Consider the following 25,570-nt stretch of genomic DNA (forward strand, 5'->3'; position numbering starts at 1 on the left):
TTTATCATTTGTGGTGTGGATAGGGTACATTTCCAAGCTTATGACATTTATGTATCAAACCAGAATATAGCAGAAAAGGCTTTTTTAAATTATTACAAGTGGGAGGATCCTTTTACTTATCTCTGGACACTGGCTGCTACACATCAGCGGAACTGTTTTTTTTCCAGGAAGATGTAATAGTATACATTCAACTTTGCCTCCAAATTGTTGTCAGCAATTTTTTTCTAACAGTAATTCAAAAACGACTTACAACTACTCACATGCCAGAGGTCTATAAGGTGGCAATTTTGCCTTCAAATGACTACCAAATAATGAAATATTTATCAGCTATAATGAAACTGCCATAGGGCAAATTGAAATAAAAGCAATGGACTTGTCTATTGCCCCATTCTTATTTTTTCCAATGTGAATCATGTAGGCTCACTTGTGCAACTTCATTTTAAGGTGTTTTTCCTACTTTGCATCCTTTTTTAATGTGAGTGCAATCTTTAAATAGCTGTAGTTTTCTGTTTGTTATTTAGCATTATGAGATGGGATAAATATTTTTTAAAAAGTGGATGCAACATGGAAAACTGACCTTACAATTAGAAATATTGCACATAAGTGGGCCTACATAGGATTCAATAGACAAGTTAATATCTGCAAATATACCCTACTGTAGTTGCACTAAGATTAAACAACTTCCATAGTAAAGATTTCATTTTTGCCTGTCACTTGTAAAAAAAAATCCCATCTTTAGACCCTTGGCCTTTAATGTCTGGGTTGTTTATTTTTGTTTTGTGATCATTTAATTAGCCAAGTCTATTGAAAAATGTGATGCTATTGACAATTTGGAGCATCCAGCCCACTCTCTCAATTTAAATAGCCAGTCCCTGGTGTGCTGCAGTTTATAACTAGTGGTTTGTATCTCTAAAGGCTGAGATTAAATTCCTGGTGGTTCAGTAGTCATTAAAATGTACAAAGTTCGAGGTTGTAACTCAGAAATAAAGCAAAACTGGTACAAATTACCATCCATAAATCAGGCAGCCAACCGGTTGCTGTTCTGCATGTATTTGTGAGTGGAGCCAATTTTCCAATATTTTATCTATGAAACACATAAGAGATGACATACAGGAAAGCATTGCCATTAAAAAAAAGGTTCCTAAAGCAAAAGGCCATTTCCAGTGTTGTCATCCTTTCATATGCATTAAATTGACACGTGGACAGAGGAACAGACTCAATATATTACCCAATATACAGTTACCACAGCTTCAGTAAGTCTAATAAACAGACATTTTTGTCCAAACAGACTCAGTGCAATGCAAAAGAAATACATAATATAGTTTAAATTAACAAAGGAAGACAGACAGACCATTATAACCCTTAAAAGTGTAGGTCTTTCCTTTAGAGAAATTGCAAAGAAAGCCAAGGTGTCAGCGAGTACAGTTTCCTACACCATCAAAAGGCACTTGGAAACGGGAGGAAACTCTGACAGGAAGAGGTCTGGCAGACCCAAAGCCACAACAGAATCAGAAGACAAGTTTCTGAGAGTCAACAGCTTGCGTGATAGGCGGCTCACAGGACAACAGCTTCAAGCACAGCTTAACACTGGTCGAAGTAAGCAAGTCTCAGTTTCAACTGTGAAGAGAAGACTTCGAGCTGCAGGTTTGACAGGTCGAGTGGCAGTAATAAAGCCATTGCTAAGATGGCAAAATAAGAAAAAGAGGCTTGCCTGGGCCATGAAGCACTGCCAGTGGACTACTGAAGACTGGAAGAAGGTCTTATGGACCAATGAATCAAAATTTGAAATCTTCGGTTCATCACGCAGGGTTTTTGTACGCCGTCGAGTAGAAAAGATGGTTCCTCGGTGTGTGACACCAACTGTCAAACATGGAGGAGGAAGCGTGATGGTCTGGGGCTCTTTTGCTGGATCCAGAGTCGGCGACTTGCACAGAGTGAGTGGCACCCTGAACCAAAACTGCTACCACAGCATTTTGCAGCGCCATGCAATACCCTCTGGTATACGCCTAGTTGGTCAGGGGTTCATCCTAAAGCAAGATAATGACCCAAAACATACCTCCAGGCTATGTCAGAACTACCTTAGAAGAAAAGAACAAGACGGTAGGCTTCAAATCATGGAATGGCCAGCACAGTCTCCAGACTTAAACCCCATCGAGTTGGTTTGGGATGAACTGGACAGAAGGGTGAAAGCAAAGCAACCTACAAGTGCAACACATTTGAAGGAACTTCTGCAACAGTGTTGGGAAGAACTTTCTGAACAATATTTGATTTCCATTGTAGAAAGAATGCCACGAGTGTGTTCGGCTGTTATATCTGCAAAAGGTGGCTACTTTGATGAGTCAAAAATTTAGATTAAATTTTGTTAAACAAAACGATTCCATGATTTCTTTTTTATCTCCAATTGTTTATTTGTTCTATGCTTTAAGTACATTGAGACATTAAACTGCGTAAATTTCAATAAAAACTGGAAAAATGGAGGTGTTCTAAAACTTTTGACCGGTAGTGTATATATTGCAGAATGCAATACATATTTAATCATACCAGGACTTAATATTTACACAAAACAGTGCGCTATATATCTTTTTTAAAATTATTTTTTATGCAACCCATGTTACTCAGAGCAACTTGCAGTCCTTTCATTTGCCATTTTAACGAAAAACTGACAAAAATTATGATGTCTAACATGAAATACTGTACTAATATGCGATATCATTTTGTATGTTTCTTTGATTAGATGATGTTAAATAAAAGATCTAAATCATGTTCCTATATATTTTATTTTTAATTATGTCTCAATCCTAAAACCCTTTGGCTAAGTCTTGTCAGCAAGTGAGATGCCAATGTACAATGTACAAGTATGGTATAAACAGAACAATATGTGAATTTCAAAGTATTGTTTTATGTGTTACATTACCATAGACACAGAGGTCAAATCACTTAGTAGCTTGTTTTACAGTATGGAGTTTAGTATTTTATTCCTAAAATCTGTGCCATCCACAGTCTATTTTTGATTGTTTACACAGACCACTTCAAAATGCATGATCACATAATGATAATTACATAATATACAAAATAAATCTGTACCCAGATTCTTGCAAAATCAATACAAATCTGATGTGGTTTAAAGATTTGGAGAAGCCAGTAGACAAAATTTCTGAACGACTTCCCCGCCTCAGTATTAATATCTTAAATATCTGGTACATTACCAGACCACTGTGAATTGTTCCTAGACTGGTCCTGGCTTTGAGTCTACTGGAAGATTTGCTAATGATACTGAACCTCCAGCATACATATATAGAAGAACCTAAACAAATGATCTTTAATGGCAATGCAGATGTGACAATATAATTGAATGGGTCTGTAGGGCAGATTCAGTGGTATGATGCATTGGTTGAATGATAGCATAGTGTGCTATTGTAAAAGAAACACTGCACTATTTATGACAGATCCATTGTGTTAATTTCACAATGGTATGTTTCAAACTGTAACGGAAGTCCCCAGCAGGAAATATATCTTCAATGTGGACAGATACATGCAGTATACACAGTATATGATGAGAAATCCTCCCAAAAGATCCATGACTTCAGGTGTATCTCACTCATTTGATCCAGGCACACAAACTACCAGTTCCACAAGCATCTACAGGGCTTCTACTCATAAACTGATCAGGTCCTGTCAGCTGGAACATTTTTACTGGACAAATTAATGACTTGGAAAATGAGTAGTGTATACACCACACTAGAAATATACATATTTTAAATTAAACTAGTGTTGCATTACATTTTCCACATACGTATCGTTGCTTCATCCTCTAGCCTGTATCACTTGTTTATGCTGATATGGCAAACACAGCATGGGTTGCTTCAATCACATACTTAGGTGCATCTGACTTTGTGTAGGTAAATGGAAATAGGTGCTGCATGTGTGTGTTTTGGTGTGTCAGTGCTTAGTACTGCTACAGAACTTCAAAATATAAAATCCATTAGGGGTGAGCCCGAGCCCTAAATCACAACACTAGTGGTTTGTGGAGCACACCACTTCAATTACCCTTATGTTCCCTTTGCTGTGTCCTGTGTTTCCATATCGGACGTTCTATTTTAAATGTAGTGCTGGCTCTTTTTCAATCACACATCGTGGGCAGCACATTTCTCAACATTTACTCAGGAGCGTCTTCTAAGGATCGCAGTGTATCCAGATGCTCCCTCTCCTGCATCACAGCTGGTTTTCTGTTCCCACGATAAGTCACTCATTTCAATGAGAGCACTGGCATTGTTGCAGGAGGGAGCATGATCTGGATATGCTGCAGAATACAAATCTCTTTTTCCTGGCGAACGCTCCCCAATAAAAGTTGAAAAAAGTAATTCCCTTGTTTACTTGCCAATGTTGTATGAATACAAGAAATAATCATGAATATGTTGAACTAAGTATTGCTGTGATATGGACAAGACAGGATACAGCAATGGTAATGTGTTTCTTGTAAACACTGCAGGGGGTTCTGTAACACTTGATCTGTGCGTAGGGATACTGTTATTGAGATGTCATCTCCAGCAGTTTGGGCAGGGGGCCACTGAATGGACCTTACACACATATTAACTTATTATAAATCATAGGCAAAGATTGTACTCAGGAATTACTATTCAATCTTACAAAATGTGTTTATTGTCTTTAGAATTTTGCCAGATGAGATTTTTGTACATAGAATAAAATGAACTGGAATTTCCTTAATCCTTAAGGATTATTGTTTGACTTTCCATACATAATTCTGTACAGAGTTGCAGGAAATCATACCCTAATTGTATACAGTATATGTTTATGGTACAAAGATGTGCCACTCACCTTAGTACATCAATTAGGACTTTAAATTAAAGTAAAAAAGCAGCAAACAAGTACTTTAATGTTTTTGATCAGCAACCCATCAAAGTGTTTTTGTAATGCCTGTCCATCTTAAAGAAGGTTTAACATTTAAATCTACAGAACTGTTCATCTGCTCTCTAGTACTTTAGCCCCGTCTCCTGTTCACATTGTACAGGGTTTATCTCAGCTGGTTCTTAGATTGCTCCAAGCTCTAAAATCTAACTTCATTTTGAAATGTGTTAATAGAAAGTACACACAGTATCAATGTAAATGAATGCCAGATCATGGCCAGGCTGTGCAACCACGTTAATTCACAAAAAGAAAAAACAACAGGAGAAACAACAGTAAGTATGTAATTTATTGTAAAAAAACTAAACATATTTAGTAACAATTCTGAAATGGAGTATTTTCAGAACAGTAAATAGATTTATAAAAAAAAGTGACTTTTTTGGCATTTACTTTCATATCATCTATTACCATGCTCTCTAACGACTGGGTAAAGAGAATGCATTTTATTAAACATTTCTGGGGCAATGTGGCCTGCAACAAAAATGACAGCTCATTCTAACATTGTACAGATATTCCAAGATCGAGAATTCAGCATTTTAGAATAAAACCACAGTGGGTTACAGCTGGTCATACTATAGATGAGCTGGGTGTGTTGGTTCAAGAAGACATTTAGCAAAATAGGGGGTGAAGTTGAGTGTGAGAATTCAGAAAAGAAACAGCTACGAAACACCACAACTAACAGATAAAAAAGGATAAAAAAAACTTCCACCAGCTATTAAGATACTGCCCATGGTGAAAGATAGAAAAATATTATTATTTAGAATTATTAATTTTTACAAGCACACATTTCACACAAGTAGGCAAATCTTTTTGTTATTACTTGGTTTTGTTTCCCTAATTTCCTTTAACTTTCTATTTAAGAAAAAACAAATATATATATAGTTTTTTTAAGAGTCTCTCTGAACAGTGGACATACAGTATCACAGGTGGGGAACTAGTTACAAACTGGGGGTCACTGAGAAAGGTTTACAATAGACATCCAGAGGCTCCCCCCCATCATCGAGGTTACATTGTTATTCCACAGGGGTCCGCTCCTTCTTCTTTCCCTCTTGTTTTGGCTTCTTAGAATCTGTATAGATGAGAAGAAATGAAAGTAAGCTTTGTTATATATAATTGTCAAACAGAACTATGGAAGACTGCTCTGAAAACCTGTTAGTTAAAAAATACAATAATAATACCAATGTAATATCTTGAAGAAAACACTTTTATAATGTATTGTCCAATTATTTCTAGTCTGGTTTTTCTCCTCAATTTAGAAAGCGCTTTAAAGTGCTTTAAATAAACTCAATTTCTTTGTCCTGGGTCTATTTTTAAAGGGGCAAAGAACCCGATTGGTGCAAGTTCGGTTACATATGGTGGCAGCAAGAGTGGGTACCCCTACGACCCAGAGAAAATGGACACAGATTTAAAAGCGTTGATCGAGCAGATCAACAGGAACACCCCTGCTCAGAAGGAGCAGAACAGGAGATGGAGACAGGAGAGAGGGCTACCAGATACGGAGTCGACCGAACTGGAACTGCTGCTCCAAAAGTGGGAGCAGGCTAGAGAGACACCACTGTATGCAGCCCCAGAGGGAGAAGCCCCACTGTCTCAGGAGGAGGAGGAGGAGGAGCCGTTGTCGTCCCCGGAGCCACTGGCTGCAGTCAAGGGGGAGGAGGTGCCTCAACCACCAACCCTGCAAACCAGTCCGGCGCTGCCGAGGGAGATTCCCCGTCCCGAAAATCGTGGACACCTGGCCGGAATGCCCAGACCTCCCTGCACTGGACCTTGCTCCCAGGTCGCAGCACTGCCAGGCACAGTTGATTGCCTGGTCCCTTTCTCCGCTCCCCCTGATGCTGCAGACGTCACGTCATGGGAGTCAGATGTCGCATGCGCTCCCCCTTCCTCCCACTATGTTCCCCCTGAGGCTGCAGATGTCGCTGCACCGGTCCACAGCCACACACCTCTGCCTGCCAGTTCTTGCTCCCGGTCACCGGCCTGCGCTACAGTCGCCCAGGGCAAGTCGTCCTGGTCTCTCCTCGCCGGGTTCTCGGTCCCTCCCAGGAAGCGCCGGAGGGACTGACCCACCCTTAAGCCCGCCCATGGAAGAGGGCGAAGATCAAAAAGATGGGACTTGAGAGTGGGTGGTCTTTTAAGGGTGGAGGGAAGTGGCCTTGGAATGGCCGGGTGTGTTTCACACAAGAGGGAGGATGTGTGAGAAAGTGTAGTCCTGGGGAGAAAAGGACTACATCTCCCAGAAGGTCACAGGCTGAAAAGCCTTCATTTGTTTAATTGTTTAATTTCATTTATAAATTGTTTGATTAGTAATGATCCCCTGCACCTGGCTATCATTGTAAATTAGAGCCAGGTGCAGCGTATTTAAAGAAAGCAGCTAGTCTGTTCAGGGCTGCTGTGTGGAGAGCCTGCTTGACAGTGTGCACAAGCGTATGAAAAGGAAAAGGTAGTGTAAACCTTTTTTGGATCAGCGTTAAACCTGTGTGGTTTGTTTTGTTTAACTGTTAAACAGCTTAGCTGTCCTGCAAGATAGTTTAGGTTCCTGTTCTGTGTTTTAGTTAATGCTTAAGAAAGAGCTAGGTGTTTGTTTTGTTTATTTTGTTTTTGTGAGCACAGCAACAAGACACAAGGTAGTTATACTGCATCAGCAAGGTCTCTCCCAGGCAGAAATTTCAAGGCAGACAGGGGTTTCCAGGTGTGCTGTCCAAGCTCTTTTGAAGAAGCACAAAGAAACGGGCAACGTTGAGGACCATAGACGCAGTGGTAGGCCAAGGAAACTTACTGCAGCAGATGAAAGACACATCATGCTTACTTCCCTTCGCAATCGGAAGATGTCCAGCAGTGCCATCAGCTCAGAATTGGCAGAAAACAGTGGGATCCTGGTACTCCCATCTACTGTCCAGAGAAGTCTGGTCAGAAGTGGCCTTCATGGAAGACTTGCGGCCAAAAAGCCATACATCCGACGTGGCAACAAGGCCAAGCGACTCAACTATGCACGGAAACACAGGAACTGGGGTGCAGAAAAATGGCAGCAGGTGCTCTGGACTGGTGAGTCAAAATTTGAAATATTTGGCTGAGCAGAAGGCAGTTTGTTCGCCGAAGGGCTGGAGAGCGGTACACGAATGAGTGTCTGCAGGCAACAGTGAAGCATGGTGGAGGTTCCTTGTAAGTTTGAGGCTGCATTTCTGCAAATGGAGTTGGGGATTTGGTCAGAATTAATGGTCTCCTCAATGCTGAGAAGTACAGGCAGATACTTATCCATCATGCAATACCATCAGGGAGGCATCTGATTGGCCCCAAATTTATTCTGCAGCATGACAACGACCCCAAACATACAACGAAAGTCATTAAGAACTATCTTCAGCGTAAAGAAGAACAAGGAGTCCTGGAAGTGATGGTATGGCCCCCACAGAGCCCTGATCTCAACATCATCGAGTCTGTCTGGGATTACATGAAGAGAGAGAAGCAATTGAGGCTGCCTAAATCCACAGAAGAACTGTGGTTAGTTCTCCAAGATGTTTGGGCCAACCTACCTGCCGAGTTCCTTCAAAAACTGTGTGCAAGTGTACCTAGAAGAATTGATATTTGGTGTGACCACCCTTGAGGCAAAGGGTGGTCACACCAAATATTTATTTGATGTCGATTTTTCTTCTGTTCACACACTTTGCATTTTGTTAATTGATAAATATAAACTATTAACATGTCTATTTTTGAAAGCATTCTTACATTACAGCATTTTTTCACACCTGCCTAAAACTTTTGCAGCAGTGTGGAGTAGCGGTTAGGGCTCTGGGCTCTTGACCGGAGGGTTGTGGGTTCAATCCCCAGTGGGGGACACTGCTGTTGTACCCTTGAGCAAGGTACTTTACCTAGATTGCTCCAGTAAAAACCCAACTGTATAAATGGGTAATTGTATGTAAAAATAATGTGATATCTGTATAATGTGAAATAATGTATAATGTGATATCTTGTAACAATTGTAAGTCGCCCTGGATAAGGGCGTCTGCTAAGAAATAAATAATAATAATAATAATAATATATATATATATATATATATATATATATATATATATATATATATATATATATATATATATAAATCTATAGACACACACACAAACACACACACGTTAAAAATCACATGGAAACAAGATCATATACAAAGTACATTATTCTGTGAATGCACCAGCGAGCATCTTAATCAATATTTTAATTTTAATTTGTAGGCATTTGTGTTACTAACACAATTTTGTTAAGGTATATTACAGGAAATGTATTTGGTGGCAGGAGTTAACTTTGCTTCATGAGACGCTGTAGCAGCACGAAGTCTGATGCATTAAATTTAGTAATCTGAATGCTGCTCTAGAGTATAATGGCTATATTATTTTGTATTTAATAGCTGTCAATGTATAAATGTGGATTTTGAAGGATAAAAAAGGATATATGATAATCAAGGAAATAAAATAATGTTGTTTATGAATGTGACCAATCTGTGTGCTGCCTGCTATCAAGACCAAGACCCGACATGCCAAGACCAAGACCAAGACCCAACGTGCCGAGACCCAGACCAAGACCCGACGGGCCGAGAACCAGACCCAGACCAAGACCCAACATGCCGAGACCAAGACCAAGACCAAGACCCGACGTGCCAAGACCGAGACCAAGACTAGACGTGCTGAGACCGAGACCCAGACCAAGACCAAGACCTGACGTGCCAAGACCCAGACCCAGACCAAGACCCGACATGCCGAGACCCAGACCCAGACCCGACGTGCCGAGACCCAGACCCAAACCAAGACCCAATGTGCCGAGACCGAGACCCAGACCAAGACCTGACGTGCCGAGACCGAGACCCAGACCAAGACCTGACGTGCCGAGACCGAGACCCAGACCCGATGTGGTGAGACCGAGACCCAGACCAAGACCCGACATGCCAAGACCCAGACCCAGACCAAGACCCGACATGCCGAGACCCAGACCCAAACCAAGACCCGACGTGGTGAGACTGAGACCCAGACCAAGACCCGACGTGCCGAGACCCAGACCAAGACCTTAAAATGTGGCCTTGAGATTGGCCTTGCCCTTATAGAACAAACATATATTTTTTTATATATGGTAGAAAAGTATGATCCTTATATTTTTCATATATAGAAATTGGCCCATTTTTATATATTTAAAATATATGGGATATATTTAAAATATATTTTATCTGTAATTGTGGCAATGTGCCCCGCCCCTGTGTGCATTTGTGTGTTATATGTTGTATGTTGCGTGCGTGTGTTAATGTTGGTGTATAGTCATTGGTACACGGGATATAAATGGGTCTGTGTTTCACGTGTATTTAAAAAGTGTAGATTTGTATTTAGGCACGAGGAGAGCACAAATCACTTCACGTGCTGGTTAAATGTAATATGTGAGCATGGGGTTGCACAGAATTAATTCACGTGCTGGGATTCAAGTGAATAATTAATTAGTAATTGAATCCCAGCACAACAGTATATATAGATGCACGTTTCTTTCACTCAGGGTTGGGTGTTCGGAAGAGGAGAACGGGTGAGAGAGAGAGGAGTAACTAAAAGCAAAGTAAAAACGTTCAAGATAAGTGTTTGTTCTCACCGTGTTTGTTTGTCTGTCCGTGCACCGTTTGTTTAGTGTCAGTCGTTTTGTCTGTCTGTTTATTTTGGCGTCAAGTGCCGTGTCCTGTGTTTTGTTTTGTGTTAAAACCTTTTATTTTCTGTTCTGTTTATTAAATGCTGAGCGCGATCACGCGCCCAGCTTATACCAAACCACATCTCTCTGTTTATTTATTTCCTGGCTCTGGTCTGACACCACCCACTCCGGCCGTCTTTATGACACGTGGTGTCCTGCGTGGGATCTACAGCGCCTCCAGGACTCAGGCCAGAGCAGGAACAGCATTTTTGGATTGAAAAAAAAGAGAAAAAAAGAGGGGGAAAAAAATGGCAGAAGACGCAATCAAAGTGCGGGACTGGATGCTGGAAAATGCTGGTCTGGAGGCCCAGTCTATCCCAGTAGTCGTCCAGTTCCTGCGGTTTATGGACAGAGAGCGATGGGAGGCATATGCGAGGGAACAGACCCTAAGCACCTGGGAGGAAGGTGTGGGGTTGGTCCTCAGCTACCTGGAGGCAATTATACGTGGAACAGCAGCCCAGGTAGCAGGTCCACCAGCAGAGGAAGAATGCCTGCTGTCCCCGTCTCCACCAGCAGAGGAAGAATGCCTGCTGGTTTTGCGTCCACAGCCCGAGCGGGAGGAGCCAGAGCGTCCACAGCCCGAGCGGGAGGAGCCTGAGTGTCCACAGCCCAAGCGGGAGGAGCCCGAACGTCCTACGCCTGAGTGGGAGGAGCCCGAACGTCCTACGCCTGAGTGGGAGGAGCCCGAACGTCCTACGCCTGAGTGGGGGGAGCCCGAACGTCCACAGCCCAAGAGGGGGGAGTCGGTGCGTCCACAGCCCAAAAGGGAGGAGTCGGTGCGTCCACAGCCCAAAAGGGAGGAGTCGGTGCGTCCACAGCCCAAAAGGGAGGAGTCGGTGCGTCCACAGCCCGAAGAGAGGGAAGTCGGGGCTTCCACAGCCCCAGGACCCAAGCTGCCAGCAGAGGGAGAATGCCTGCTGGTTCCACCTCCACCAGCAGAGGGAGAATGCCTGCTGGTTTCCCCGTCAAAGGCGGAGCCGCACCAGTCCCCTGCAAGAGAGGCAGAGCAGCACCAGTCCCCTGGAAAAGGGGGAGACTACACGCTGCTCCCACCTCCATCGGCAGGAGACTACACGCTGCTCCCACCTTCACCGGCAGGAGCAGAGCAGCCGGAGCTGCCTCTGCCTCCGCCACCTACACCGGCAGAGCAGCCGGAGCTGCCTCTGCCTCCGCCACCTACACCGGCAGGAGCAGAGCAGCCGGAGCTGCCTCTGCCTCCGCCACCTCCACCGGCAGGAGCAGAGCAGCCGGAGCTGCCTCTGCCTCCGCCACCTACACCGGCAGGAGCAGAGCAGCCGGAGCTGCCTCTGCCTCTGCCACCTATACCGGAAGGAGCAGAGGAGCAGGAGCTGCCTCTGCCTCCACCACCTCCAGGAGCAGAGGAGCAGGAGCTGCCTCTGCCTCCACCACCTCCAGGAGCAGAGGAGCAGGAGCTGCCTCTGCCTCCGCCACCACCACCGGAAGGAGCAGAGGAGCAGGAGCTGCCTCTGCCTCCGCCACCACCACCGGAAGGAGCAGAGGAGCAGGAGCTGCCTCTGCCACTTCCAGGAGCAGAGGAGCAGGAGCTGCCTCTGCCTCCACCACCGCCAGAAGCAGAACAGCAGGAGCTGTCTCTGCTTCCCGTACTTCCACCACGGGGAGTACGGTGGCCGGAGATCCAGAAAGGGGAGCTGTCGGCCACAAAGAAGGGGGAGGAGGTCTGGAGACCACCAACCCCAGCAGCAGTTTCGCTGCCGGAGATCGTGGGGGAGGTCCGGAGACCTGCTCCCACTGCAGCTTCTTCGCTGCCGCCAGTACTGTGGTCGGAGCCCCACCAAGGGGAGCTACCGGGGGAGCCCGAACGTCCACAGCCCAAGAGGGGGGAGTCGGTGCGTCCACAGCCCAAAAGGGAGGAGTCGGTGCGTCCACAGCCCAAAAGGGAGGAGTCGGTGCGTCCACAGCCCAAAAGGGAGGAGTCGGTGCGTCCACAGCCCGAAGAGAGGGAAGTCGGGGCTTCCACAGCCCCAGGACCCAAGCTGCCAGCAGAGGGAGAAAGCCTGCTGGTTCCACCTCCACCAGCAGAGGGAGAATGCCTGCTGGTTTCCCCGTCAAAGGCGGAGCCGCACCAGTCCCCTGCAAGAGAGGCAGAGCAGCACCAGTCCCCTGGAAAAGGGGGAGACTACACGCTGCTCCCACCTCCATCGGCAGGAGACTACACGCTGCTCCCACCTTCACCGGCAGGAGCAGAGCAGCCGGAGCTGCCTCTGCCTCCGCCACCTACACCGGCAGAGCAGCCGGAGCTGCCTCTGCCTCCGCCACCTACACCGGCAGGAGCAGAGCAGCCGGAGCTGCCTCTGCCTCCGCCACCTCCACCGGCAGGAGCAGAGCAGCCGGAGCTGCCTCTGCCTCCGCCACCTACACCGGCAGGAGCAGAGCAGCCGGAGCTGCCTCTGCCTCTGCCACCTATACCGGAAGGAGCAGAGGAGCAGGAGCTGCCTCTGCCTCCACCACCTCCAGGAGCAGAGGAGCAGGAGCTGCCTCTGCCTCCACCACCTCCAGGAGCAGAGGAGCAGGAGCTGCCTCTGCCTCCGCCACCACCACCTCCAGGAGCAGAGGAGCAGGAGCTGCCTCTGCCTCCGCCACCACCACCGGAAGGAGCAGAGGAGCAGGAGCTGCCTCTGCCACTTCCAGGAGCAGAGGAGCAGGAGCTGCCTCTGCCTCCACCACCGCCAGAAGCAGAACAGCAGGAGCTGTCTCTGCTTCCCGTACTTCCACCATGGGGAGTACGGTGGCCGGAGATCCAGAAAGGGGAGCTGTCGGCCACAAAGAAGGGGGAGGAGGTCTGGAGACCACCAACCCCAGCAGCAGTTTCGCTGCCGGAGATCGTGGGGGAGGTCCGGAGACCTGCTCCCACTGCAGCTTCTTCGCTGCCGCCAGTACTGTGGTCGGAGCCCCACCAAGGGGAGCTACCGGCTACGAAGGAAGGGGGTGAGGTCAGGAGACCAGCATCCCCCGCAGCAAGTTCGCTGCAAGCATGGACCAGCAGGCTGTCAGCCGTGCCACTACCGGCAGGGGTGCTGACAGCATTGCCAGCCATGGGCCCACTGAAGCCTCCCTTTCCAGCCCGAGACTTTGTCCTGGACTGCTGGGTTTTTAAGGGGGGAGGTGGCCGTTGAGGCCATGTGTGCTTTGCACAAGGGGGGGTATATGTGGCAATGTGCCCCGCCCCTGTGTGCATTTGTGTGTTATATGTTGTATGTTGCGTGCGTGTGTTAATGTTGGTGTATAGTCATTGGTACACGGGATATAAACGGGTCTGTGTTTCACGTGTATTTAAAAAGTGTAGATTTGTATTTAGGCACGAGTAGAGCACAAATCACTTCACGTGCTGGTTAAATGTAATATGTGAGCACGGGGTTGCACAGAATTATTATTATTATTATTATTATTATTTATTTCTTAGCAGACGCCCTTATCCAGGGCGACTTACAATCGCAAGCAAATACAAATACATTCAAGTGTTACAATATAAGTCATACAATAAGAACAAGAAATACAATAATTCTCAAGTGTGACAAACCACAATTCAATAATACAGCAGATAATAGTGAAAGTTACATCAGGATATGATTAAATAGTGATAGTTACATCAGGATATGATTAAGTACAAAATACTACAGATTAAACACTTGGCAGATTACAATATTCTGAGGTACAGGATTAAATGCAGTAAAATAGGGGGCGGATAAGAGCAAAATAAAGCATATTTAAATGAAGGGTGATAGTGTCCCAGGATACAACAGAGGAGTTCTACAGGTGCTGTTTGAAGAGGTGAGTCTTAAGGAGGCGCCGGAATGTGGTCAGGGACTGGGCAGTCCTGACATCTGTAGGAAGGTCGTTCCACCACTGCGGAGCAAGGGTGGAGAAGGAGCGGGCTCGGGAGGCAGGGGAGCGTAGCGGAGGTAGAGCCAGAATTAATTCACGTGCTGGGATTCAAGTGAATAATTAATTAGTAATTGAATCCCAGCACAACAGTATATATAGATGCACGTTTCTTTCACTCAGGGTTGGGTGTTCGGAAGAGGAGAACGGGTGAGAGAGAGAGGAGTAACTAAAAGCAAAGTAAAAACGTGCAAGATAAGTGTTTGTTCTCACCGTGTTTGTTTGTCTGTCCGTGCACCGTTTGTTTAGTGTCAGTCGTTTTGTCTGTCTGTTTATTTTGGCGTCAAGTGCCGTGTCCTGTGTTTTGTTTTGTGTTAAAACCTTTTATTTTCTGTTCTGTTTATTAAATGCTGAGCACGATCACGCGCCCAGCTTATACCAAACCACATCTCTCTGTTTATTTATTTCCTGGCTCTGGTCTGACACCACCCACTCCGGCCGTCTTTGTGACAGTAATCCATATATTTATTTTATGTGGATTACAGACTAATGAAAATATATATCCCATATATTTTAAATATATAAAGAAGGGGCCGGAAGGTCGTGGGTTCAGTCCCAGGTGAGGGACACTGCTGCTGTACCCTTGAGCAAGGTTCTTTACCTAGATTGCTCCAGTAAAAAACGAACTGTATAAATGGGTAATTGTATGTAAAAATAATATGACATCTTGTAACAATTGTAAGTCGCCCTGGATAAGGATGTCTGCTAAGAAATAAATAATAATAAATACATTTTATAGCAAATGTGTATTTTGATTTTGAAGCAAGACGTCTAGTACTACACTGGATTTAAGAATGTTCCCAGTCTGTTGGTCTTGTCTGTTGCTCCTTTACTTCCTTGTTCATTTTACTGTATAAATGGGTAATTGTATGTAAAAATAATGTGATATCTTGTAACAATTGTAAGTCGCCCTGGATAAGAGTGTCTGCTAAGAAATTAATAATAATAATAACAGTGAGAGATATTAGTGCTCATATTGCAAATACAGTTCTCCTTGAACAAAGGGAAGTGTTGGTGTCTGGGTTTGATGCCGGCTGAATAGCGACAGCTCTGGATCGTATTTAGTAGTCTAAAATAACAAACAGACAGTTATAACAGACACTTACACAGACAGGACAAAACTCACAGTTTTTCAGCACAATACACACAGGCTCCTTGTAGGTTGTATCTAACCATTTACCAAGGAACAGATCACTTACAATACGACCCCTATTTACACCCTCGCTCATGACACCTAGGTTAACGAGTGCATCCACTCCTCCAATCCTCAGATGCCACGCCGTTTCCCGTCCAAGTCATTGAGTTTGGGTACCGTAGCTCCGCCCCCTTCCTACATGAACCATCTACACTAAGGAATAAATTGTCATGCCATTTAGTTAAGGGTACTCTGTTCCTTTTATACAATGCCCTCACAGGTTGAGAGGGAGATCTAACACCAAGAACCATTTGATCTCTGTCACAACGATATATAAAAAATATGTTTTTTTCCATAAGGGCGAGACCGAGACCGGGTCTCAAGACTCCATCTCTGGTTATGTGTCATATAGCGTTAAAAATATATATTACTTGAAAACATGAGGTTTTATTCACTACTGACAATTTAAGATTCAAGGTATGATACTGTGTACTAAATTCATTCATTTGAATTGGATGTTGAAACTGTGTTGTTTGTTACGCCCCCTAGATGCTCATTAAAATGAGGCAGAGATGATGTAGAGATCTCCTTTGACAGAAGCCACTCACTTTTATACATGACCTTTAAAGATGTCTCAGCATCCACGACGGTCCCGCTTAGATAAACACAGAGGGGTGGAAAACAGGCTAGAGAACTGCCATCCTTTAAAATCAAAACACATAGATAGAAGAAACAAGGCACTTCTCCCTTCCTGCTGTAATCCTCTTGGCCTTTATCCCCCCTAGTAAGATTTCCAGAGGGGTGTCAATTTGGATGCATTCTTGACAAAGTCACAGAGCAGTTCCCTCTTATCGGCAGTCATTTCACAGCAGCTATTAATGCAAAAACAGTTTGTCCAAGCACTGCTGCAGTCTGAAAATTGAGAGCTTTTACTTTATAATAGGTACAGCTTTTCTTTATTTTTTCTTTTTGACCTTATACATTTCTTGAAAAAGATTTTCTCTCTGGGTTTGATCCCGGGAGATAGAGACACAGATTAAGGAAATATTATTTGTGTGTTGCTCTGCTGGCCTTGCCAGGTGATTTTATCATTCCTGCTCAGAAGCGCGGCAGGCAGACAGCTGGGGTTTTATTGCTGTCCTGCACTCCGGCGACTGAGCTGAATCAGAGATGAATCAGACGTCTCAGAGCCTGACGTACAGATGAGCTGAATCAGAGATGAATCAGACGTCTCAGAGCCTGACGTACAGATGAGCTGAATCAGAGATGAATCAGGCGTCTCAGAGCTTGACGTACAGATGAGCTGAATGAGAGATGAATCAGGCATCTCAGAGCCTGATATACAGATAAGCTGCCTGGAATTAGAATAATCCTTGGGGTATGCAGCACAGAAAAGAAGAGTAATTAGGGAGGGCATGGTAGCACACTGTAGTTGTTGTTATTGTTGTCATTGATATTAGTGTAATGTCGCTTTTGGCAATTCTTTGTTGATTCTACATACTGTAATGCCAGAAATGGCTAGTTTGCTTAGATATTTGGGAATTGTGAACACATTTATTTCTTTGATGCTTATCTACATGGTTTATATTCTAAAATATCTGAACTGGTCCATTAATTGGAACAGTGAATGTGAGTTGCTTTTAAATCAGCACTGTAATCTTTTGAATGGTTATCACCCATCTGAAAATGGGTATTCAGAATTGGAAATTTTCACGGTGAACTTACTACACGGCAAGGGCTACATTTCACAGAAATCATGAAATCTGTGATCCCATGAAAAAAATGCAGAATTAGTCATAGATGATCATAGGTATGTTAATAGCCGCTGAAGGCACGACATGCTGTGCTCAGCAGTAGCATTAGACATCGGGATAGTAAGGTAGATTCGTATATGATATGACCGCTCCTTGTTTTTATGTGGGACACAGAGTATAACCGTAATTAAACATTGTGTGCTGTACAAAGCACTTTTTTCCCCATTGTGCACATGTTTCTTTTGTCAAAAAGCGAGGGGGCATGCCCTCCTTGGCCCCCTCAGCTCCTGGGCCCCTGATGGGAGTACTTGGTTTACTAATCTCATCCACTTCCTGTGTTACAGCTAATTTGACCCAACCTGGTTCAACATGTATTCCTATGTGGAATATAGATCTTTAATATAAGGCTCAGATTGGGTCCTAAATATCTATAACACTGAACCTACTGTGATATAAAACAGTAAGAATTATAAAGCATGGGCCATTTGTTAATTTATTGTTTATTTTTAATATCCCTTTGGTTTTTGACAGGATTTTAATGGAAAATGTTTTTTACAAATACGTCTGTGTAGTAATAATAAAAACCACAAAATAGTGTTCATATTAGTTTATCTCGAGTTAGTCTTTGTCACCCGGATGGCTATTGCCAAATTTGCCGATCTTTAGGGGTGATTTTTATCATTTTCGGCATCTTTAAACAGCTTGTTGAGTAGTAAAAACGCACTGGAAACTGAAGTAAATTGAAGCTACGTTTCAGCATGAATGTGACACTGACAGTGTGCCTCGTTCACCAGATGCAGTTTTATTGAACAAGTATGTGTACTAAATTTAAAGCAAAAGTGCCTGTGTTGATGATTATATATATGGTAAGTGTATTGATTTGGTTATCAAACAAACAAAAAAAAGCCTTGCATGTTTTTTACAAGTGTAAAACTAAAATTTCTCCGACACCATAGAAAATCTGTGTTTTTCTGTGTTTTTCCGCGTTATTCCACAGCAAACGGATTCCTAGGATCTCTGGTAATTAAGCACATCCACAAAAAAGTTACAATTGCAAATAGTGTAGTCACAGGTGATTGTGATGTCACAAGTTACGCTCCTGATTGGGCAGGTTTTCAGGAAGAAGTGGGCAGATTTTGTAACAAAAGTTGGAAACCCTGTTTGAGATATTAACAGGGGATGGAGAAGTAAAGCTTTTGTTCCAGAATATATTTTTTTAGTTTTAGCCACATGTTGCTGAGCCAGGAACTTTAGGTGGGTGGAAGGCAGCACTTTGTATCGCTGTTTTGTGTCTCTCGGCCAAGTTGCTCCACTCTCCTTCCATAGCCCTCGCCCTGTTGTTTGTTTTTTTCTAGATAATCCTCACGTCAAACATTTTAGCCCTGCAACTGTCTGGGTAAAATCTCTCTTGTCCAAGCTTACTGCTTAGAATTGCAAATGGCATCTTATGGCTTCTCAGCTGAGCAGACAGATGACCTTTCACCCGTAGCTTTTAGAAATCCGGTAATCATCCCTGCAGGACTCCACCCCTCTATCCACCAAGTCGCCAATCACTTTGTGCTTATCTCACTGCTAGTAGACAAGTAATTACATCTTCTTACCTAAATGATTTGCTTTTATCTCTTTCCACCCCCTCAGTCATTTTGTCCAATTCTTTGTGGTGCTGCTCAAAATAAATTCAGTTGAAAAAGACTGCATTATTGTATCCTGTCTTTTTTTAGAATGGTTAAGTGTTTGTGGGAATGTTGAAATCTGTAGCAAAGATAGGGCAGGTTTTTGCATGAGCACTATGGCAACCTGAAATGCATCATAGGATATGTAGTCCCCAAACAGCTCTAAAATACACTACAGAGGTACTAATCTGGATGTAAGTTAATACATTTCCCAATATCCTTTACACTCCGCTGTTCGAGCATTTCGTTTTATTCACATTTTTCTTCCCTGGGAGGGCTCCAAAATAATTTGCACTAACAGGAAAGTTGTGTTAATTAAATTTGTATTACAATAAGCGACTGCTAAATTTAGCCAGGACCTTGTAAAAAAAAAATCTGTACTATCAGGAAATTCACCTGATCCGATTTTCGTTTTAACAAGAATTAACATTAACAATTTTTCACAAGCTACTGCATTAAGAAATCTAACATAGTTATCACGTCAGTTAAATATGTAAAGGACCCTACAGCTGAAGAGCTGTTTAGAATGGGCACCATTTGAAAGAATCTATCAAAAAGAAAAAACATTAAGAACAGCAGAATTTCATTTTCACACAGGCACACGCTGAATGGCTTCTTCAAAGCCCCTAGGACTTTTATTTTCAGCAGCTATTAATTAAGGTGACCAGAAGTTTTTAAACTAAGATAATATGGAAACATTGTGAATAGCTTCCAACGTCCAAGCTATGGGGAAGCTCTAGGGGGTTTTTATTTGCACTTTGGCAATGTTTGATCTAATATCATATTGAAAGTGAATGCAGAGACTCACGGTGATATTCAGAGTGGAATCTTTTACTTTCAAAAAATATTCTTTGGGAATACATTATCTTATTTTCTTTGTAATCTCATTTCTACACAAGTACAGTTATTACATTACACAGTAGCAATTCAACAATATACAATTCAGAGATTCTCAATTCACAAAAAATATATTCTATTGCTGATTACTGCAGCAAATCTAGTACCTTTTCTGCCTAAGAAACTGCATCCCCTCTCTCTCTCTCTCTCTCTCTCTCTCTCTCTCTCTCTCTCTCTCTCTCTTAATAGAATCAGTTTTTTTCAAAATATTGAATTTCTTCCCATTTAATATGCCATGGTATTTGTTCTGTATCTGCATGAGGTGTTAATGTTAGACTACCTAACCTCTTCAGTGATGATTCAGACGAGGATAGCCACCAGTTCGCTTTAGCATCAGTCAGTGGATAAACCCACCCTCAATTCTCTGTGATTGGTTGCAAATATGAATGCTGACAGTTCAGGAATCTGCAAACCAGGCCCTTCCTGTTTGAAAACATTACATATCTCAAAATGTTATTAAATGGTTATTTAATAGAATATATATTTTTTCAACATATTGAATTTCTTCCCATTTAATATGCCATGGTATCTGTTATGTGTATTTCTTATTTCTTTCCTATTTCAGTTTCTGCTTGGATTAATAGATACTAGAAAATAATTTTATCAGCCACTTTCAACTATTAAACAAAACTCATACAGTTTAGATTATGTGGTGGAACGCCTAAAGGTGTTGAAATGTGTTAAATATCTTTTGACTGTGTGCAATAAACGAAGCCCACTGCATCACCCATAAGCTTTTCACAGATAATCAGCTTTTCTGAGTTTTGTTTAGAAGCTGCCCTGATTGCAGAGGAATTACCTTCTGAAGTAGTTATTCAGTATGGTAAATAGTAATCCAGGTAGGCAAACCCTTTACGTTTCTCTGAATAGTTTAACATGCTGGCAGGAATCACTTAAAGCAGAAAGGCGCCTGTTATAAACGTGTTCATTGCATGATGACATTTCCTGCCTATTCCATTGTTTTCAATCTATGCAGTTTTTCTGTACAATCAATGACCATGAGAAAGCGTCTTCTGACAATCTGCATTAGATAACTACGCATTTAAAGAAGGCTAATTTCTTTGCTGATCTTAGCTGGAGTTTATTTTTTGGAGTCAACCGTATAGGCTGAGCCATGGATCAAGCTGTAATAAGATGACATCGTATTCCTTTTCTGATCCAGTTCCAGTTCCTTAGGAATACTATTTAATCTTCCTTAATATAAGCATAAGCATTAGCCTATGTAAAAAGTGCAGAGAAGTTTTCAGATTATCAGAAGTCGCTTTCTCATTATCATTGATTGGTAAAACTGCATAGACAAGGCAGGAAATATCGTCATACAATTAACATGTTTTTTTTAACAGGTTCCTTTCTGTTTTAAGTGATACCTGTCGGCTTACAACTTGTTAAAGGACATTTTCCCCGTAAAGTGAAATTGCCCCAACACAGTAACCAACCAGTTGCTGCCGCTAATGACTGACATGCTTTGCAGCCAGTAAGCTGCTTTGACCCCAGACATTGTGGGGTGAAATGAACAAGGAAGTAAAGGAGCAACAGACAAGACCAACAAACTGGGAACATTCTTAAACCCAGTGTAGTACTAGACATCTTGCTTCAAAATCAAAATACACATTTGCTATAAAATGTATTTATTATTGTTTATTTCTTAGCAGATGCCCTCATCCGGGGTGGCTTACAATTGTTACAAGATATCACATTATTTTTACATACAATTACCCATTTATACGGTTGGGTTTTTACTGGAGCAATCTAGGTAAAGTACCATGCTCAAGGGTACAGCAGTAGTGTCCTCCCACCTGGGATTGAACCCACGACCCTCTGGTCAAGAGTCCAGAGCCCTAACCACTACTCCACACTGCTGCCCATACTTTCAAAACTGCCCCTATATAATGAATGGAGGCGCATGCAAGGATGGCGTTATGCAATTATTTTGTAAGCTGCAATCCCTGTTCAAAGTACACTGTGCAAACAAATATCATTTTTGTAAATCTTACCTAATATGTTTGCCATCATTCTTAGAGCTTACATTTTCCTATCTGAAAAACACACACATGATTTCCATTACATGAGAGTAGATGTTAAAACTTCATGTTGATTTGAACTCAGCTCTCGCCAAGATAAGCACCAACTAAGACGTAGCTTTACAGTAAACTAATATGATTCATATGTGTCTCCATCCATTTACGTTTCCTTCCATATGATGATGTAGATATCCTTCTGTCTGGTGTTAATGGCTGAAGTGTAATGCTTGCTCCAGGGATCAGCTTATTTTGTCTCCCTGGCGCATCAGCAAACACAACGGCTGCGATGCTGGCTCCGGGGATCAACCACAGTGCGGCCTACCCAGCGCATCAGCATGACAACCGTCTGGATTGAGCTAAGTAGCGTACATCTCTTGGGTCTTCAAGTGGGCACCTTCCATCCTCAGTGTTTCGTCGACTAGCCCACGACACCTCAAGAGGGCTCGACGGTGATTCTGGCGTCCCAACATCACCACCCTCCGTCCCCCACTCAACTCAGCCCAGCTTACTTACCTGTACATCAGTGTTTCTTTCTTTCTATTGTGCTTGAGATCCCCAGCCAGAATCTTTCCGTCTCAACCACAGCCAGTTGCTGCTCCTCTCTGCTGCTTCAGATAAGTTCTTCACTGTGCGACGCAACTCTTGGCCACTGAATCCGACATCTCAGAGAAACCAGGTTGTAGAGTGTGCCACAAATCCTCGACAACCCACTTCCACTGGGTAAACCTGGGTTCTCCATACTCGCTGTTCCGCTTCAGTGGCTAGTTGAGCATACCGCAGTTTCTTCCTCTCTACAGCATCCTCCCATGGCACTGTTAACTCTACCAGGCGTGCTGATCCAGACCACAAGACAATATCTGGTCGAAGGTTAGTGGTGGCAATCTCAGGTGGAAAAATAAGCCTTTGACCAACATCTGCCAGCATTTTCCAGTCTCTAGCAGCTTCCAGTTTTCCTGGGCGAGGATTGGTTTTAACACCTTTTCTTGGTGGTTGCTCTCCTCGGCGGAGGAATGTTGTCTTTTGTGTGTAATGTTTTGATGGAACAGGTGGCAACTTATTGGTCATGTTACGCTTGTCTTCCAATGCTAAGGCCAAACATCACAGCACCTGGTCATGGCACCAAGTAAACCATCCTTGGCTAAGAGCCACCTTACATCCTGTCAAAATGTGCCTTAATGTTGCAGGTGATGAACACAAAGGACATGAGGGATCCTCTCCTACCCAGAGGTTTAGGTTCTGTGGTGATGGGAGAACATCATATGTTGACCTGATGAGGAAACTGATCCTGCTCTGTTCCATTGACCACGTTGTTCCACACTCTCCCATCTCATCCATTCTCCCTGCTTGGCCTGGGAAATGGCCTTTATACACCTCATCCTCTCCTCCTGCTTTTGCACCTTGTTGACTACCAGCTTCCTCCTTTGAACTGGGGCTGCCTTGTGCCATGTAGGAGCTGAACTGAGACCAAGACCACCTCTTCCATGCTGAACTTCCCCAATGATATCACTAATTTGAAGGGCAGCCTTTGCATCTTCCACAGCTTTCTTTGCCACCCACTTTCTTCCAGTTTTCAACACAGGTGCTGCCTCTCTTACGCATTTGTCGCGTGACTCTACTAATGTCATTTCCAGTCTGACCTTGGCGCACTTAAACTCCTCGGTTAGAGCGGAGACTGGTAGCTGCAGTATTCTTTTACCATAAAGTCCCACTCTGCTGAGGCAGCGTGGAACTCCCAACCATTTCCTGATGTATGAACTGACTAAAGCTTCTAGCTTCTTTGCTGTTGTCAAAGAACCCTCATACACAGTCAGTGGCCACAGCAACCTCGGCAGTAGACCAAACTGAAAGCACCAGAGTTTTAGTTTGCCTGGTAAAGCGCTGCTGTCTATGCTCTTCAACCCTTCCACTGCTTGTTGTCTAACTTCTCCTTTAGATCCCCATCGTACCATCTCCCAAGACTCTTCACTGGCTTCTCAGACACTGTTGGTATTGCCTCACCATTAATGAAGAATGTTTTAGCTACTACTTTGCCTTTAATTATAGAGATGCTCCTTGATTTAGTGGGCTTGAATTGCATTCGTGCCCATTCAATGTTATTGGTTAATTTGCCCAATAACCGATTAGTGTAGGCTACTGTTGTAGTCATGGTTGTCATGTCATCCATGTATGCTCGAATTGGTGGTAGTCGCATTCCAGAAGCCAAGCGCTCTCCTCCTACTACCCATTTTGATGCCCTAATGATTACTTCCATTGCCATGGTAAAAGCCAGTGGAGAAATGGTGCATGCTGCCATTATTCCAACCTGATGTGTTCTAAGCATCCTGGGAAACCTGGAATGCCTGGAATTTTGTATTGAAGTGTCAATGAAGCAGTTCTTTAATAGGTAATTTGACAATCTCTGAGCAATAATGCTGAAGAAAATCTTGCCTTCTACGTTTAATAGGGAAATAGGACGAAACTGACTGATGTGTGTAGAATCTTTTTCTTTAGGTATAAAGGCTCCACCTGCTCGGCACCATGCTCTTGGTACAACCTGTTTTTCCCATGCCACTTTCATCAGTTTCGACAGAATTCGTAGAACTCATGACGCACTCTTGTACACTCTGTACGGAACTCCATTAGGCCCTGGAGATGATGAAGCCCTTGCTTTTTTCACAGCTTGCTCTACTTCTTTCCACTTAGGTGCACAGCCCTCCATTTAGTATTCTGGTGTATTGATAGGTGGGATGTCTGACGGAATTGGCTCCTGCCTTTTTGAATCTATGTGTTTCCTCCAAATATCTCTCCAGCTCAACCTTAGATGCTTTTAGTGTGCCATTCTTCTCACTGGTGAATAACTTCTTTACAAATTTGAATGGGTCTTTATAAAAGTTAGCTCTCGCACACTCCTTCTTTTTGTAGCGTTTCCGTAGGCGCTCAGCTCTGCACAATGTTGCAAGCTTATCTTTTATGACCCTTTGTAAGAGATTGAGTCGCTCCTTCTGACTTTGTTCTGCTCTTCTCCATTGCTTCCTCAGCTGTCTCCTTTCTCTAACTAAGCGTTCAATCTCCTGCTGCCGTCTAGACTTTCCAGGAATAGTTTGTACTTTTTCCTTGCTTTTTTCAACTCCAAACCTCTCACTTCCATATGCGTAGATGATGTCCCCAAATTTATCCAGCTTCTTTTCAACTGTTCCACTTAATCTTTCCAATGCAGAGATCTATGTTTACTGTGTCCCATGCAGTTTTCTCACAAGCTCTTGGCCATTTAACTCCAGGCTTGTGCCCGTTGAGGTTCTTTTCTCTCTTATGCTGGTTTGTCTGACCGGGTTCACAAGGATCATTAGGTTCATCACTAACTGTGTCCATGCAAGTCCTCCTCACGTCTATGACAGGGGTGCTGATATCCTGCGAACTGTGGTTTGCTTCCTGTCGCTGGATTTCATTCGACTGACTTGATTGACTTCGTAAGAAGTACTGATCAATGCAAGGCCCTTGTCCCTTCTCCCTCAAGCATTTCATTCTCCCTTGATGAATCTTCAAACCCCTGACCGTTGTCGCCTT

At 43.4% G+C, this 25,570-nt stretch overlaps 1 protein-coding gene across 3 annotated transcripts in view; it reads right to left on the reverse strand.

The window, feature by feature from the left end:
• Nucleotides 1-5,194: 5,194 nt before the first annotated feature.
• The window catches only part of LOC117415065 (pleiotrophin), an 86,337-nt gene continuing 65,961 nt past the window's right edge, over nucleotides 5,195-25,570 (reverse strand). For all 3 annotated transcript variants that reach the window (XM_034025003.3, XM_059026782.1, XM_059026783.1), the window contains one exon: nucleotides 5,195-5,992. In XM_034025003.3, coding sequence (XP_033880894.3) covers nucleotides 5,937-5,992 — 56 coding nt within the window. In that variant the 3' untranslated portion in view covers nucleotides 5,195-5,936. The remainder of the gene's footprint in view (nucleotides 5,993-25,570) is intronic.

This window comes from Acipenser ruthenus, chromosome 7 (genome assembly GCF_902713425.1).
Source record: "Acipenser ruthenus chromosome 7, fAciRut3.2 maternal haplotype, whole genome shotgun sequence".
NCBI classification, from domain to species: domain Eukaryota; kingdom Metazoa; phylum Chordata; class Actinopteri; order Acipenseriformes; family Acipenseridae; genus Acipenser; species Acipenser ruthenus.